The 15,535-nt window shown below is 43.1% G+C and overlaps 1 protein-coding gene across 1 annotated transcript; it reads right to left on the reverse strand.

Annotated features, from left to right (window-relative positions):
- Positions 1-8: 8 nt before the first annotated feature.
- On the reverse strand, positions 9-15,533 carry xkr6a (XK, Kell blood group complex subunit-related family, member 6a). Its single transcript, XM_044345340.1, has 4 exons — positions 13,882-15,533; positions 9,844-10,040; positions 8,661-9,078; positions 9-7,974 (listed from the first exon to the last, which is right to left on the reverse strand). Exons 1-4 carry the CDS (start codon positions 14,472-14,474, stop codon positions 7,470-7,472), a joined length of 1,713 nt encoding a protein of 570 aa, XP_044201275.1. The 5' UTR covers positions 14,475-15,533; the 3' UTR covers positions 9-7,469.
- Between the last annotated feature and the right edge of the window lie 2 nt (positions 15,534-15,535).

A 15,535-nucleotide genomic window follows, 5' to 3' on the forward strand; every position in this document is an offset into this window, starting at 1 on the left:
TGGAAAAATTAATTTATATTCCTTTATATTTTTTTTTTCTCCATCGCAGTCACAACATTACAATGTAATAAAATGGTAAATATATAAAATCAAACTCAGTACTGACACATATACATTTCTGTATCGTGTTCAAAACCAAATGAACTGTACATGTTTTCATTTATATCTGTTTTATATTTTTAAAATCTGTCATAATTTCTATGTAGTCATCTGTATTATTGTAAATCTTTGTCTCTTCACAGATAAATAGACTTTATTTTCAGGAGGTATTGTAACAAAAATAACACATTTCCTAATGTTGGCCACCTAGAGCCATTGAAAATATCATTCAACTCTTCCCCAGAATGTTTTTACACTATCGTAGACACAGAACACAACACAAACCGGAGATACACAAACGTGTGGTCTCGTTTCTCTCCCGTTTAGTTTGTGGTTGGTCAGACATTCGGTGTGAATTTGGGAATGCCCCCAAAGACCAGGTTCCTGAATGATGTTTTATGAGCTGACGCAGGAGCGGTTTGAACACGGTTGATGACAGCAGCCATCATTCTTAACGGTGAAGTCCTGAGATGTTCGCCAGACAGCCCCTGCCTGCTCTCAGTAGAAAATAAAACTGCAGGACGGCTGGTTTTGTTCCTCTGTGGCCATTTTCAGCCCAAAGTTTGAAATATGTGCTTATGTATATATACTTATGAGCTGCACATTGCAGATATGACCATCTTATCAAGCTTTTTAATCACATTCAGAGTCCAAAATGTCCTATTGAACAAATATGTGACTCCTAAGTTGCCTAATTTTCCTTAAAGGGTTGTTTCACCCAAATTTCTTTCCGTATCCGTAATGGAATTTCATTTGTTGTGCTTCATATTTAGTGTACAGATATGGGAGTTGAATCAATCTTTCCATCTAACTCTTGGCAAAAAAGCAAATAAGCGTATTCCCCAAAATGTCATATTTTGTTTCTAAAACATTTTTTGAAAACAAATCTCATCCAATTGGTTTATTTTTCACTTGTTTGAATGCAAAATATCAGAGATTGAGATGGTTTTTCTTCACTGAATAATTAAAAACTATCTTTAGTCTTTAGCAGCAATGTGAGTCAGATGTTAACTGAACCAGATCTTGCTAACGGCTGTCTGGCAAATCATCTCCAAAAACTTCATCCTGCCTACAGATCTAATATCAGTGTGCTTATACTCAGGACAACACGATGGCACAGACTCCTACGAAAACACAGTTTCCAGTCAAGCCATATTTTTCTCTTTCGTCTTACATTCTGGATATTTATAAAGAACATTTACTATCGGTACATTTGAAAGAGCCATCTAAGCAAACTCATCGAACATAGATCCAACTGAGGAGGATTACCAGAAAAAGGTATTTACAATCAAAATGCCAACCACGAGAAAATAAAAGCTACTTTTGCACATTGAAATCTCTAAATCTACTTTTTTTTTTCCAAGCTGAAGAACACAGTAGAAAAGCATGACGGCAACAAAATAATAGCTCATTGTACATCATATAGATACATCCACATTAAGGTTTAGTTTGACCCTGCCCTGTGCTTATAGTAGCCAGACCTGAGTCAAATCACTGAAATCCTTCCTGCTCTTTTTCCATGATTGAATGTGAGTATTTGTGCCAAAACAACCGAACCTCTTCAGTTCTAAAAGGAGAGGATTTCTATCGTAGTTGTACTCAGATCTGGTAGAAACTGGTCTGAGATCAGAAACAGCTTAGCGTCTGGCCTCGAGTTCTACAAAACTATGATGAGTAATGATACTTTCACAGCTCTGGATCAAGCGAGTGAAACTTTGGCTAAAAAAAAGCATATGAAGCTTTACTGACACACACACACACATTCACACACACACGCGCACGCACACTCACACACACACACACACAGCCTAACCACAGGCCTCATATGCTTTGCAGACCCTGATAGTGGAACATTTATGTGTTAATCCAAAGGACAAAAATAACTCCGGTTTTAATTTTCACAATCGGATGCACATTCCTCAGTCGGGAGGTTGCATCCATCTCAGTTGTTCTCAAGTTAAAGGTATGTTACACTGTTTTTTTCCCCCCCTCCCGACCATTTTTATATATCAAGAGACAAATTCTTAATGAAGTCCATAAAAATGATTCGCACCAAATTATTATAAACAAATGCAAAAACTCTCAAAAAATGTAAACAGATGGTACAGATCGGTGTACGTCACGTTTGCACTGTTGCACATTAATACTAGAAATTAATTAATACATTATAGTTTCTGCTTCCTTCACCTCCTCATTGCAAACTAATAAAAAAGGCAAATAAATAATAACAAAACAAGCAATACATGAGAACAGTGATGTGGTTTTTTTTTTTTTTTGTAAAGATTATCCAAGCCCAGAACCTTTCTGTCTGTAACCTTGCATAGCTGTGGATATGTAGCCATACAATAGTGACAAAACACTGGATTTCAATTTCCTACAGAGCAGGCCTGGCTAAGGCTCTGGTTACAAACTTCTCATTTGTAGCGGTGCAGACTCGATTGTAGACCAGAATGTGGATCCAGGCATTTTGTGACTGCTGAGTGATATGAAGCGTGATTTGAATTGAAAACAGAGGCTACAACTGAGTCTGAACGCTGCACATGAGAAGCAAGAATGTTTCCGTAACAAGAAATAACTGTATTTTTTTTTTTTTTTTTTTTTTGGTTGTGTCAGACCTGATTTGGCTATGTTACACCTGATCTCTGATTGGCTGGAGTTGAGGGTGCGAGGGGTTATGGTTTGGGTCAGAAAAGGTCAGAGGTCAGTGCTGGGTGGTGGGGGGGAAAGCTAGTGGGACAGCTGCTCTGGATCTCAACATAAATCTCCCTTAAACAACCCTGAAGCACATACGAAGCTGTGACTCTTCAAACCTTTAAGCCTCTGCAGTGACCGTTATTATTTTCCTGGGAGCTCAAATCTAGAACATTCATGCAAGAAATTCACAAGCACGATCTGTGAGACTAACACAAAATGCCTGACTGTGCTCTCTAGATGGCACATATACGGTTTGTCGGACGACGTGCTAACACAGTATGCTGTTTTCCTTTGCTTTAAAGCGCTGTGCTTTGACATTAATGTGCTGTGCATGTCCAAATCAGAGTGTACCAAAAAAAGTAGCACCACCCTCCTAATTTTCATCTTTTTGCACAACTCAGTTATCTTGGAAAAAAAAAACCTCCACTTCTGTTGAGTGGATAAGGCATTGTAGCTTTTTACTGTATGTGTCACCTAGTTTCACAAAGACAGAAGGTGTTGCTGTTTTTATGTACACTCTCTACATGAGGAGATTGATTGAATTACACTACTATTCAATCAATCTGAATGTGAAACACTCAAATTTTCTAAACATATTTGGCTAAATTCTTCATATCATATCACTGTAACCACGACTATACAAAAACCATCCAGCTTTACTCAATAGCACCATATGAATATTGTTCCCAAATTATAAAGGGGTAAGGGATCATTGGATATTAGTGTGTGAGTGTGTGTGTAAGTATGTGTTCAAGCGGTGAGGTAGGGATATATCCCATGTTTTTACACTACTTTTCACTTTGTGGTTGCATGTGTGTACTAAGCACATCTCCCTGTTGCGGAGGAAAACCCTGTCTGTGTGTGTGTGCGTGTGTGTGTGTGTGTGTATGTATGTGTGTGTGTTGTGAGTGTGTATGTGTGTGAACTAAGCACATCTCCCTGCATCAGAGACTTGCATAGCTTCTGCAGGACAGGAAGAGCAGTTGTCCATTTGGACGGAGCCTTTGGCACAGCCTCGGCCGATAACTGAAGGCAGTACTGAAGTTGCACCATAGAATTCAAAGAGACAATCTGCCCTTATTGCACCATAAGTACATGTGTGTTTCATATTTGCACCATATGAAGTGGGATTAGCAGCCAATTGACTCTGTAGCTTGAGTGTGTTGCACCATATGAACACCGATGCTGCTGCTTCTGTTGCACGTTCGCATCTACTAAATCTGCTTGTCATTTTGCAGCAAATGAACTGATTTATTTTTTATTTGACTACTGTAGCACCACGGAAAAGTAATGTAAGCTCACTCCTTGTTCACATTGTTCAAACTTAAAGGGATACTTCAACATTTTTTGTGTTAGCCTCCTTTTTTTATCTGCCGCACTGTGATGAAAACTGATAGGACTTAAAATAATCAATCGCCTATTGAGCATTTTTTAGATTAATCAATTAATTGTTTAGTCTATAACAATGGTTCCCAACATGGGGGTTGGGACCCTTTCAAGGGTCGTAAGATAAATCTTACAAGATGATGAACAGGATAGGAAAGTTGCTGCACAAAATTCAGTTTACTTCTTTATACTTTATTGCAATGTTTGCTTTATTCTCACATGAATTATTGAATAATTTTATTTCTTCAAGCCTCTAAAGATAATTCAGACATGTCCACTGGTTATACTGGTAACAACCAGTGGACCTATGTAACCATTGATCAGGGGTCACAAGCAGACATTGCTTCGTTTTAAGGGGTCACAAGCCAAAAAGATTTCAGATCACGGGTCTATAAAATGGCAGGAGACAGAGAAAAATATGCATTACAAGTTCTTAGTGCCCAAGTTGACATCTCCAAATTCCTTGTTTTGTCCAAGCAACAGTCCAAAATTCACAAGTATTCAATTTATTATGATATAAAACAGAGAGAAGTATCAGATCCTCATATTTGAGAAGTTGGAGACAGGGCATTTTTGCATGATTACTGACTTAATTATCAAAACTGATGTCAATTAATAAGCCAATCGACTCATCGTTTCAGCACTTACTAAAAGACGAGAATAAAACTCCAAAATATGTTAAAGTACCCCTTTTCACACTTTATGCGCTCAGCTCTACCACTAACATGGGACCGCAGAAAACTGGCCGCCACGCGGTGTTAAGGCGGCCTTCTGACGGCATGTGATTTCAGGAGTTTCAGCGTTCCTGTCGACGGCCTGATGACTGATATCTTGGCTCATTTGTTGTCGCCTGCCAATGTAACAGCTTGGATTACAGGGATAAACAAACAAAAAAATAAATAATGAGCCATACATCACAGCTCAGCCGTGGGTGGCTTTGTAGGAGTTGATATTGGACGTGTTACAGGAGAAGAGAAATCATCGAGAGGGTTGTGACGATTGAAGTCCAAAACTGTTTTATATCAGCTTCAGTGGCAGCACCCTGTTAGCGTGGGACCAACATGATTAAGACATCACACACAGAAAAATGTAGTAGACATAGATCAAATATTAATAGTCATGCATTTGCTCTTTCTGTTGAAAATTTGGAAATGATTTCTCATTTTTGTCACTGTCTAGCAAGGTAAACCAGCCAGGTTTTTTTTTTGCATTAGCAACTGTGGACGGAATAGTTAAAGAAAATTTCACCTCCCAGAATCCCCTCTAAGCATAACAGGAAATGATGGAGAACTTGTCCCTTCAATTTTCTTTCAGAATTCTTAAAGGATTTCGGATTTTTCTCTGTTTTTCGGAATTTAAAATGTAACAATATTGGAGATCCTCACCTTTTGTCTGCTTTTGATGGTATTTTTTGATTGAGCTTGCATTTGCAATTCAAAAACACATGGATTTGTCTACACTGGTCTGATAAATGTTAAGGAATTAGCATTACAGAATTTTGGGGAGATTGGCATACTGACTAATGTACATGTTTAACAATATCAACTTCAATATTAATATCAATCATCTGTCCTCAGTAGATCTTTGGCTCAAGCTCCATGCTAACACTTTAGCATACAGTGTGTTGAGTGAGAGACAGAGACTATATCTGTAAGTAAAATTACCTTTTGTTAATAAAATGTTTTCTTTTTTAGCGCATAGCATGTAGAATCATAAAATGTAAAACTTAAATATCCGGCTAGCTAACCCAGCTGATTTCAGGCGTAAACCACCTTTTCTTTATCTACGCAGACATTTTTGCCACAGTAAGTTTTGACTTTTGAAATATTTTCAAATTGCTAGGCATTCAGGAGCAAGAACATTATATTATTTTAGTATTAAGTTTTGCTTTGAGCATGTACTACTTCTCATTTTCTCACTTTAGAGCTATTGTTGCTAACTGTTGTTTAACATAGTGTATGCTAAAGTGTTGCTAAAGGAACAGTTTGGCATTTTTAGAAATATGCTTATTTGCTTTCTTGATGAGAGTTAGATGAGAAGATAGATACTCTTTTATCTCTCCGTTAAGTATGATGCAAGAACCAGGAGACGATTAGCATAGCTTAGTATAAATACTGAAATTAGGGGGAAACCTCTGGCCTGGCTCTGTACTTTAAAAATCTACCTACTTATTTATTGTAACTATTTCTTGGTCAGACAAGACTCCAGGAAGTCACTGTGAAATATTTAAAGCACATAACTCCATAAAACCACAACTACTCATTTTTACGTTTCTATTTGTATACAGATTGAACAAACCAGTTACAACTTAATGAGCTTAAGAAGTGCTGGTAGGGTTTTTTTTTACTTTGGAAAGAGCCAGGCTAGCTGTTTCCCCCTGCTTTCATTCTTTATGCTAAGCTAAGCTAATCTTCTCACCTAACTTTCAGCAAGAAGGTGGAATTAGCATATTTCCCAAAATATCAAACTATTCCTTTAATAGACTGTAGCTCAAACGTTGAGTGAAATTAGTTTCAGTGCGCATTAGATGCCAAAACCTTCTACGTCTCCATTTTTCCCATCATGCTCTTCTACTCTCCTTGGTAACCTCAACAACCACCCCTCAAAACCTACATGTCCAACTGCTCTATCCCCAGTTGACAACAACGTAACGGTACATAAAAAACATCCCTTCTGTACATAGAAAATATATACACTACCTTTTGACTAGACTAACGACAATGTGTTCAGAAACTCCTTTTATTAAAAGTGACGTTTGTTCTTTCTTTGTGTCACGTCTTTTTATTCTTCTGAAACCCGTGAAAGTGTGCGCAACGTAAACGGCATGCGGTGGTCAAAGACTCCGGTGTGAAACTGCGCTTGTTTTTTGATTTTTTAGTTTTTTCTTCACAGCGGAGCTCGGACGCGTGAAACTAAATAAATGATAACAGATGAGGGGCGATCAAAGGAGTCGGAAATAGAGACACAGAGGGATAAAGAGAGAAAGAGATGGACTCGCGCTGAAGCAGCTTGTTGAGTCATGGCCATGGGACTTGCAGGTCGTAGGTACCCACAAGGTATGTGTGTGTGTAAGTGTGTGTGTGTGTGTGTGTGTGTGTGTGTGTGTGGGTGCATAAAAGTGTGACAGATTGCTTTTGTGTCTGTGTGCTTTTATCAAGTGCGCCACTGTGTGTGTGAATGTGTTTCTCAATCTTCTCTGAATCTGAGTATACATGTATGCAGACATGTCTTTCTATAGTGTGTATGTGCTTTTGCGTACTGATGTGTGTGTAAGCTGACAAGTGTGTGTGTCAGAGTGAGGACTCATACTGCAGCAGTTCATACAGCAGGGGTCCATCTCGGTAGCGGATGCCCACAGCGGCCGGCGTTATGTACTGCAGGATGTTTATAGTCCTCCGCAGGCGCCTGTCTACGTAGTGAGCGTCCCACGCCGGATAACGCTTCCTGGGCATGTCGATCTTTATAAGCGGGCCCTCAGGCTTGGCGGTGGGAGGTACTGACCTCACTTGGAAGACAGGAAGACACGTCTCGGCCACATCCTCCTCTGTCAGTGACTTGGTCATGTGGGCTGGGGTGGGCGGGGCTGTAGGCGGGGCCGACGGGGGCAGGGGTAGACCCCATAGCAGCTGGGCGCAACAAGACGAGGCGGGGCTTGGCTGGAGGTGGGCAATGGCAGGGTGCAGAAAGCCATAGTACAGCAGCATGACCAGGACCCCACCGGCGAACGTCAGGTAGACGCTGCACAGTGCTGGGACAGCGTAGGAGTCGGTCAGCACTGGGTCCCTGTAGGCGTACCTGCAGTTTTATGAATATAATAGTAAATCACTTTGCTCCTCATACTTACCTTCTAACTTCTTACGTTTCTCCTTCCTGCTTTAAAAGTGTAACAAAAGATTGCCCTTCACACCTACACACATTTGATAATTCAGTTTTAAAGTTTTAAACAAATCACAGTAAAACACCAAAGCCATCAGAGTGTTTTACTGCTGCTCTGTTAATGCTCCCCACACAAATTTTCAGAGCTGTCCCATCCATATGAAATCCCATTCCCTTCCTGGTCTTCCTTGGACTTGATATGAGGAACCCCCACTGGACATTTTCATGGACTTACTTCCTGGCACTCATCTCTTGAGATATATTTTATACAGCTCATTTTGTTGGTCTTATATCTAAATCAAACTTACTGTAACTCTACGGTTAGATTGTATTTCTGTTATTGTTTTTGTAAATGCCTTTTTCCCATCTACAGCTTCTGTTGCATACCAAGTTGCCGAAGGAGGGGGGAACCTTGTTTGAATTGCCTCTCTTGGGATTTCTTCTGTTTTTATTCCTAAGGTACTGAGGTTTTTTCTTCCTTATCTTAGTACATTGCATGCAACAAATAAATTTGACATCTTTTACGTGTCAAGATTTCCTTCATGATATTGCATTTGTTGCATCTAGGTTCAAGATGTAAGAAAATGCCACTTGGATTAACTCACCACAGTCCAGTGAGGATGGTGTTCTCTGCCAACACCACGATGTAGTACGCTACCATTCTGTAGCGCGTCCGGCCCTCCTTCACGTTAAACCAGCAGAAGATGTAGACAATGCCGACCACCATATTGAAGAGCACCTCCTCCCACTTGGACATACAGAAGTCGGTGCCACCGTGCACCACCCAGAAGGCCATGGCGCACCAGTGGACCACCACGAAGATGCCGAAGTAGATGTGAAAGAGCGAGGCGAAGAGGGCGAGTGAGAGGACGCGGGATGAGATGGTGAAGAGGCGCCAAAAGAGGTGTAGCAGCGCCCCGCGATAACTCATGCTGCGCTGGTCATCACGCGAGTCCCGCAGCAGTTTGTGGTAGGAGGCCAGAACCCAGGCGAGTGACAGGAGGGAGGCGAGGGAGGAGATGCCTACAGGGAGAGACAGAGCAGGGTTACAAGAGGAGAAAAAGAGAAGAGAGGTGGATGATGTGGATGCTTTTTTTTTGTTTGAGTGACTCAATCAGAATAAAGTTGAATCAGAGTTTTAAGGTTTCAGAAACAAAAGTTGAGTTGGCACAAAATTATGTTGAGTCAGTGGGGGCGATCTGTGTATAATAATGTGAGCACATCCTTAGGTAAGAGGTAGTGTGTGACAGGAAAGAAACATTTGGTAAAGACAATTAAAAGTATGAGTCTCAACTACAAAGTTATTTTTAATGTTCCTGCTGCTGTGTGGATCCACCCCCTGTGCTAGTCACATATTTGCATTAAAGTAGAAGGTGTCACAAAACTCCAGCGTGATAGGAATGAATAACACCAGTGGGTGGCCTCCTAGATGATACATTTCCTGGATGAATAAGGAAGAGGAGGCTGATGGACTTTGGCTAGCACATCCCCCGGACACTTATGATAGTGCTCTCTGGGACAACGTGAACAAAAAAACCATTGTGTGAAAATCCAAAAGCAGCACCATCTGCAGTCACAAATTACTGAGCATGATGTGTGCAAATTGCTAATTACTGTTTATGCAGCTGTTGATTTGTATGTGCTTTGTGCTCTACATGAAATCATGGTGTGTTTGTCAGTGTGTCAGGAAGTTGGTAGTGTTCATGAGGAACTGGTTTCCCTGGCTTTTCAGACACCCTGTGCAGTGATCTTGGGAACTGAAGCCAGTGTAATTGGCGCTCCACCTACACTGCAGCGTCTCGGCTCGGTTCTCCTGGATCATGATGCAGAGCTGCAGGACCAGCTGAGGTGCAGACTCCAGGAAAGTCTCCAGCAGCCGCAGCATGTTGACGTCTGCGTATTCGAACATCATGGCCCAGTACCAGCGTCGCTGGTGCTCCTTCTGCCGGCGTGACATGACGCCCAGATACAGCGTCCTGATATACCTGTAGGGGATCAGAGGTAAGAGCGCTAATTAATACATAACATAAATCCTTCCAGTCTATACTTTTCAATGTCATTTGTTTTCTTTCTCACTAATTATGTGTTTTGCCTGCTTGAAACTTCCGTTTTAAACTCCATGAGTGTGAACGTCATATTCATGAAGCTCTGATAATGAGCTACACCTGCTGGTCTGACAATCTGACTTGATGAACTTCACCTGATGAGCAGCAATGAGCATTAATGCAAACAGTTAAAACAAAGCAAGCACTACAATGATTTCTCGGTCACTCAATCGACAGGAAATTTACTGGCAACTATTCTGATAATTGAAAAAATGTCATTTTTATAAGCAAAAAAGTATTTGCTGAGGTGTGATGAGCTGATGCTATTCCTCATGGTGTATGATAATAACCTTAATGGGTTTGTTGGTCTGATAAAAACACAATTTCTTTGAAAATGTCACCTTGATTCTGCAAACTTTTTATAGCTGCAAAGATTAGTTGATTCGTCAATCGACCGAAAATTAATCGGCATCTATCTTGATAATTGATTAATCGCTTTAAATTTGAAATTCTTTGGTTTCAGCTTCTTAAATGTGTATATTTTCTGGATTCTTTAGTTCTCTATGATAGTGGGCTGAACATCTTTGATGTGGATTGCTGGTCGGGACAAAACAAGAGATTTGAGGTTGTATCTTGGGCTTTGTGAAACGGTGATAAACATTTTTCACCATTTTCTGACATTTTATAGACCAAACAACTAATTGATTAATCCAGAAAATAACAACAGATCTAAACAATAATGAAAATAATCGTTAGTTGCAGCCCTAAAACTTATAGTGGCCATTTTCACTATTTTCTGACATTTTTAGACAAAACGACTGATGGAATAAACAGGAAAATAATTGTCAGATTAAACAACAATGAAACAATCATTAGTTGCAACTCTAATGCATCTAATGGGTACAGTGACAAGTATCAAGATGAAAAAAGCTGCTTATTGAAACAAGCGGTAAATAAGAAAATCCAAATTTTGAACATTCGACTTGTGTAGAATTCCATCATGTTATTGATCTGTATGTTACTGGGAATAGTGGCAAAACGAATGTTCTACTTGGAAATTCCACATATATGTAATTCAAAAGATGAAGATGCTGATAAAGATGATAAAGTCATCAAGAAATTCTGTTAAAAATTGCTATCAAAATATGATTTGTGATTTAGACATTTATAGATGTTCAACAATCATCTGATGGTCTTGTGAATGCAACCCATCAATACAAAAACTACATGATACCACATTATATAGTAATTTGACAAATAAAACAAATACAATTGTAAAAGGAATTAGCCCTACTGAACCTGTACTATAAATATTTCAAGGCTTTATTATGGTCTGATCATTCATTAAAGCTCCTCATGAACAAACAGCCATAAAATGGTTTTGTTTCGTATATACTGACTGGATTTCTAGATGTGGGAGACAACAGTACATGTGGGTGGGATGTAGGCAGTGATTTCAATTAAAAATGCCTCAGGGCACTTACAAAGAGTGTGTGTGTGTATGTGTGTATGTGTGTATGTGTGTATATGTGTGTGTGGATGCATGTATGTGTAAATGCACATATGTGCAAATGTACTCTAATGATATCCTCCTGCTTCCCTGCGTGTACATTACTACTGTACGTGCAGGAGTGTCACTGCGTGTGTGTGTGCTACTACATTATGCATGGCTCTATATGTCTTGCTATTACAGCCATCTGGTTCGAAACATACGAGCTTAATTCACATAACATAAATAATGCACCATCCATAGGAAAACGCCTACACACGCATGCCCTCCGTTATCACGTACATGTATTTAAATACCTCTTAACAAACCGTTTAAAACTGAATTAATTGATTTTGCAGCTTTAAAATAAGATACAAACACCAAAATGCTGTTTGCCCTTGACTCAAGATCAATGAAGGATAAAGAACCAGCATCATTTGTTTGTCTTTTTAAAAATCTGTCAACAGGACGTGTGATCATTTACATTCAGGTTGAGGATTGAGGCTTTACTGTGCAGCGTGGCAGGTGACCATGACAGCTACTTAACGTCCGTGGTTTCCATAACTGCAGACCATATGTACCGAATACAGTAAATCTTGCACCCCTCCACCCCACTCTCACTCCTCCCTTTCCCTCTCTCCTCTCCATCTCTTTCCTCTCCCCTCCCCCCCCTTTACACCCATTGTGCATGTGCAACCTCCCCCTCCCCACCACCACCACCCCTTCTCTCTCCACAGCCTCTCCATCTCTAAGCGATCTGTCTCAATCAGGCTGTACCATTTCCTCAGCCACAAACAACCCCCTCCCTCCCTCCCCTTCTTCTTCCACCTCCTCCTGTTCCTCCACTTCCTCCAGGTAGGAGAGTCCATTCTGCAGGCTGAGGGGGTGATTACTGGGTGGGGTGCACAGAAGCAGAGGAGGGATGTGTGTGAGTGTGGGGGTTGATTTAACCCTACAACCACAGAAAGACTGAAGCAGAGGAGCTGAGTAGCACATCCCTCCCTCGCACACAGCAGGATGTAAACACACACACACACGCACCACTCTACTCTCCCTGCTGCCCACCCAGAGGCAAGTGGACACCATTAAGGAGTCTTCTTGGAGAGAGGGGTGGGGAGGGAACGAGAGAGTGAACACTGTCCTTGTATAGAGGGCTAGGAGGCTTGCACACTCCTGCTACTACTACTTGTGCTGTCACACAAGTGCACGCGCAAACACACACACACACACACACAAACACAAATATGAAGCAAGGACCCCAGGAGAGCCTACAGCCTAAGAAACCAGCGACAGAAAAACATGTGTGTGTGTTTAAGAGCAAAAGGGTGCATGTGTGTGTTTGTTTTTTCCCGCCAGTGCTTTTAGCACTTCAATTAGCACCTACCCATGTCCAACTGTGTGTATATATATACGTGTGTGTGTGTGTGTGTGTGTGTGTGTGTGTGTGAGAAAGTGAAAATGAAAGAGAGAGAGAGACGTGTTGCCAGAAGCGCAGATGCTTTTTCCTCTTTGTACTCTCCATGCATGCTGACACTCATGGGAAGAGCCGTGACACCGTTTTTCCACTGGTCACACACGCTGACATGCATGAGTGCACACAAACACACACGCACAAACGCAAACACACACACACGCGCAGACACACACGCAGACACACACACACACACAGCCATGACTCCTTGTTCTTTAACTGGAGTGAAGAACCCTGACTGTTGCTGTCCATGGTGCTGGAGATGATTTCAGCACCATGGACAGCGTTTCCCTAAAAACAAATCGTGTGTCACTTTATCTCTAGTCTCTATGGGGTTAATAAGGCTTACTATAGTAACTCTACCATTGCTACAGTTGTAGTGGATAGTGTCAGTGACTTGTACGCCTCTCAGCAATAAATGCTGTTCTTTTTGGCTGCACATAGAATGTGAGTTGCTGAATTAACTATTCAGAAGGTGACCCAAAAAAGGAAAGAAACTCTGAAACAAACTCTGTGATCTAGTGAAATAGTAGGACCACTGTCTCTCTTAATTTCTGTCTGTCATCCCCAGATAGTAGCTGAAGTGCTAGCTAGGTCACTCAGAGCCTTTCCTTGTCCTCTTCTTGCTCCTCCTCTAGAGCCTGTCAGTGTGAAGCAAGCTTTCCTTTCTTTAAGCTTCATCGAGTAGACACCCCAATCGACCTATTAGGAGCATTAAGTGTGTGTATGAGAAAGTGTGTGTCACAGAGAGAAAGTGAGAGGAAGGGAGGGAGTGTGGTGATAGGTTGAGATCAGGTGTGTGTTGTATGTGCCCCCTTTACCTCCACACTTGTCCCAGCTGGAGGATGTGTATGGTGGCCTGCCACAGCCAGATGGTGGCCAGCTGCAGGCGGTCCCTGCCGGGATACAGGCACCCCAGAGCCACCGCGCCCCGCTTAGTCAGCCCCTCCACCTCCCCGAGCCCCCCGCCGGTGTAGTCCTGAACGAACCAGCGGAAACTCAGAATTTGGACCAGCACCGACGGCACCAGCACGAAGAAGAGTGTGAGGCCGAACCAGAGGTAGTCCTGCCTTCGGTAGTAGTCCACCGCCAGGCACAAGTCCGTACCAACGTCCCAGAAGAAGACAAGGAGGGCGAGGATGATCCAGAGGCAGTCCAGCCACAGCTGCTCCCGGGGTGGGCAGTGAGTCTCCCGGATGCCGACCCCTCCGGCAGGCTGGCCCCCGCCGAGCAGAGAGCCGAGGCAGGCTGAGCGGCAGCCCCAGTAGCAAGCGGAGGAGCGGCAGCACTGACAGATGTGGATCGCGGCGGAGTCCAGCGGCTCCTCAGCGTCAACATCATACAGCTGGGCGAACCCGCTGCCGCCGCCGCCGCACCCGACCCCGGCTTTACCGCCGTCCGACTGCGCGGCCATGTTCCCCTTCCCGCTCCTGCCCTCCTGTGAAAAGCACGACAACCGCACCGTGGTGCTTGCTCGCGGGGCGCGGATACCACGTCACTTCCCAGATACCTGCTGTCCCCTTCCCTCTCGCGCCGCGGCGACTGCTGTGTCTCTTTCCCGCCCGGGGCGCGAGGAGCCATCAGAGCCGGCGGCCACGCGACGGCGGCTCCCCTTCTCCCTCGTCAGGTCGAGACACCGCCACCGGGCGCTCGAGAGCAGCAGTGGCAGCGGCAGCAGCAGCAGCGGAATCCGTTCCCGGTCTAGTCCTGCAGCCCTGCATCATCCCGTCCTGCGCGCGCGGTCATCTAGGGCGACGGGAGGCTATGACGTAATGCATCTCCCGCTGTTCTTAAGATGTGTGAGTGAGTAAGTGTGCGTGTGTGTGTGTGACTATTCTCTCAGACCACGACTCGTGCAAATATCAACCTTCCTCGTTCAGTCAACCGGAGCACCCTCGACTCCCGCCTCTCATCCCGCCCGCACTCAGGCTGCAGGTACCCGGGGTCCGCTGCAGCCCGTGTCCACTCCTCTCCTTTCCGCAGCTCCAGCCCTCTGCAGCTCAGCTTTCCCACTCTTCCTGACTCACACTCACTCTCTCTCTCTCTCACCCTCTCTCTCTCTCTCTCTCTCTCTCTCTCTCTCTCTCTCTTTCTCTCACTCACTCACTCCGCCCTCTACCGGAGAGCGGCTTCAACGCGCAGAGAAAGTAACAGGGGTCGTGCAGTAGCTCACTGCGCAGGGTGATTGTTTTCCAATGAAAACAGCTAGTTTCCTCATCGTAGAGGAGGGAGGGAAAATGAGATTTCCACTTTCTGACATTGGTCTCTCCATCAATCATCCTTTCTCGCATCCATCTCCTCTCTCAATATCACCCAACAACGTCTACCCGGCTGCACCTCCCACCACTCTCTTTCTCCCTCTCTCTTTCCATCCATCCCTCCATTCTCCTCCACTATAGGCTGAGTGCCCTGTGGCTCTGCCAGCCTAATCAGCCGTAACATATGTGAAGCCTAAATGTATGTGTGTGTGTGTGT

The sequence above is a fragment of the Thunnus albacares genome, chromosome 24 (genome assembly GCF_914725855.1).
Source record: "Thunnus albacares chromosome 24, fThuAlb1.1, whole genome shotgun sequence".
NCBI lineage: Eukaryota > Metazoa > Chordata > Actinopteri > Scombriformes > Scombridae > Thunnus > Thunnus albacares.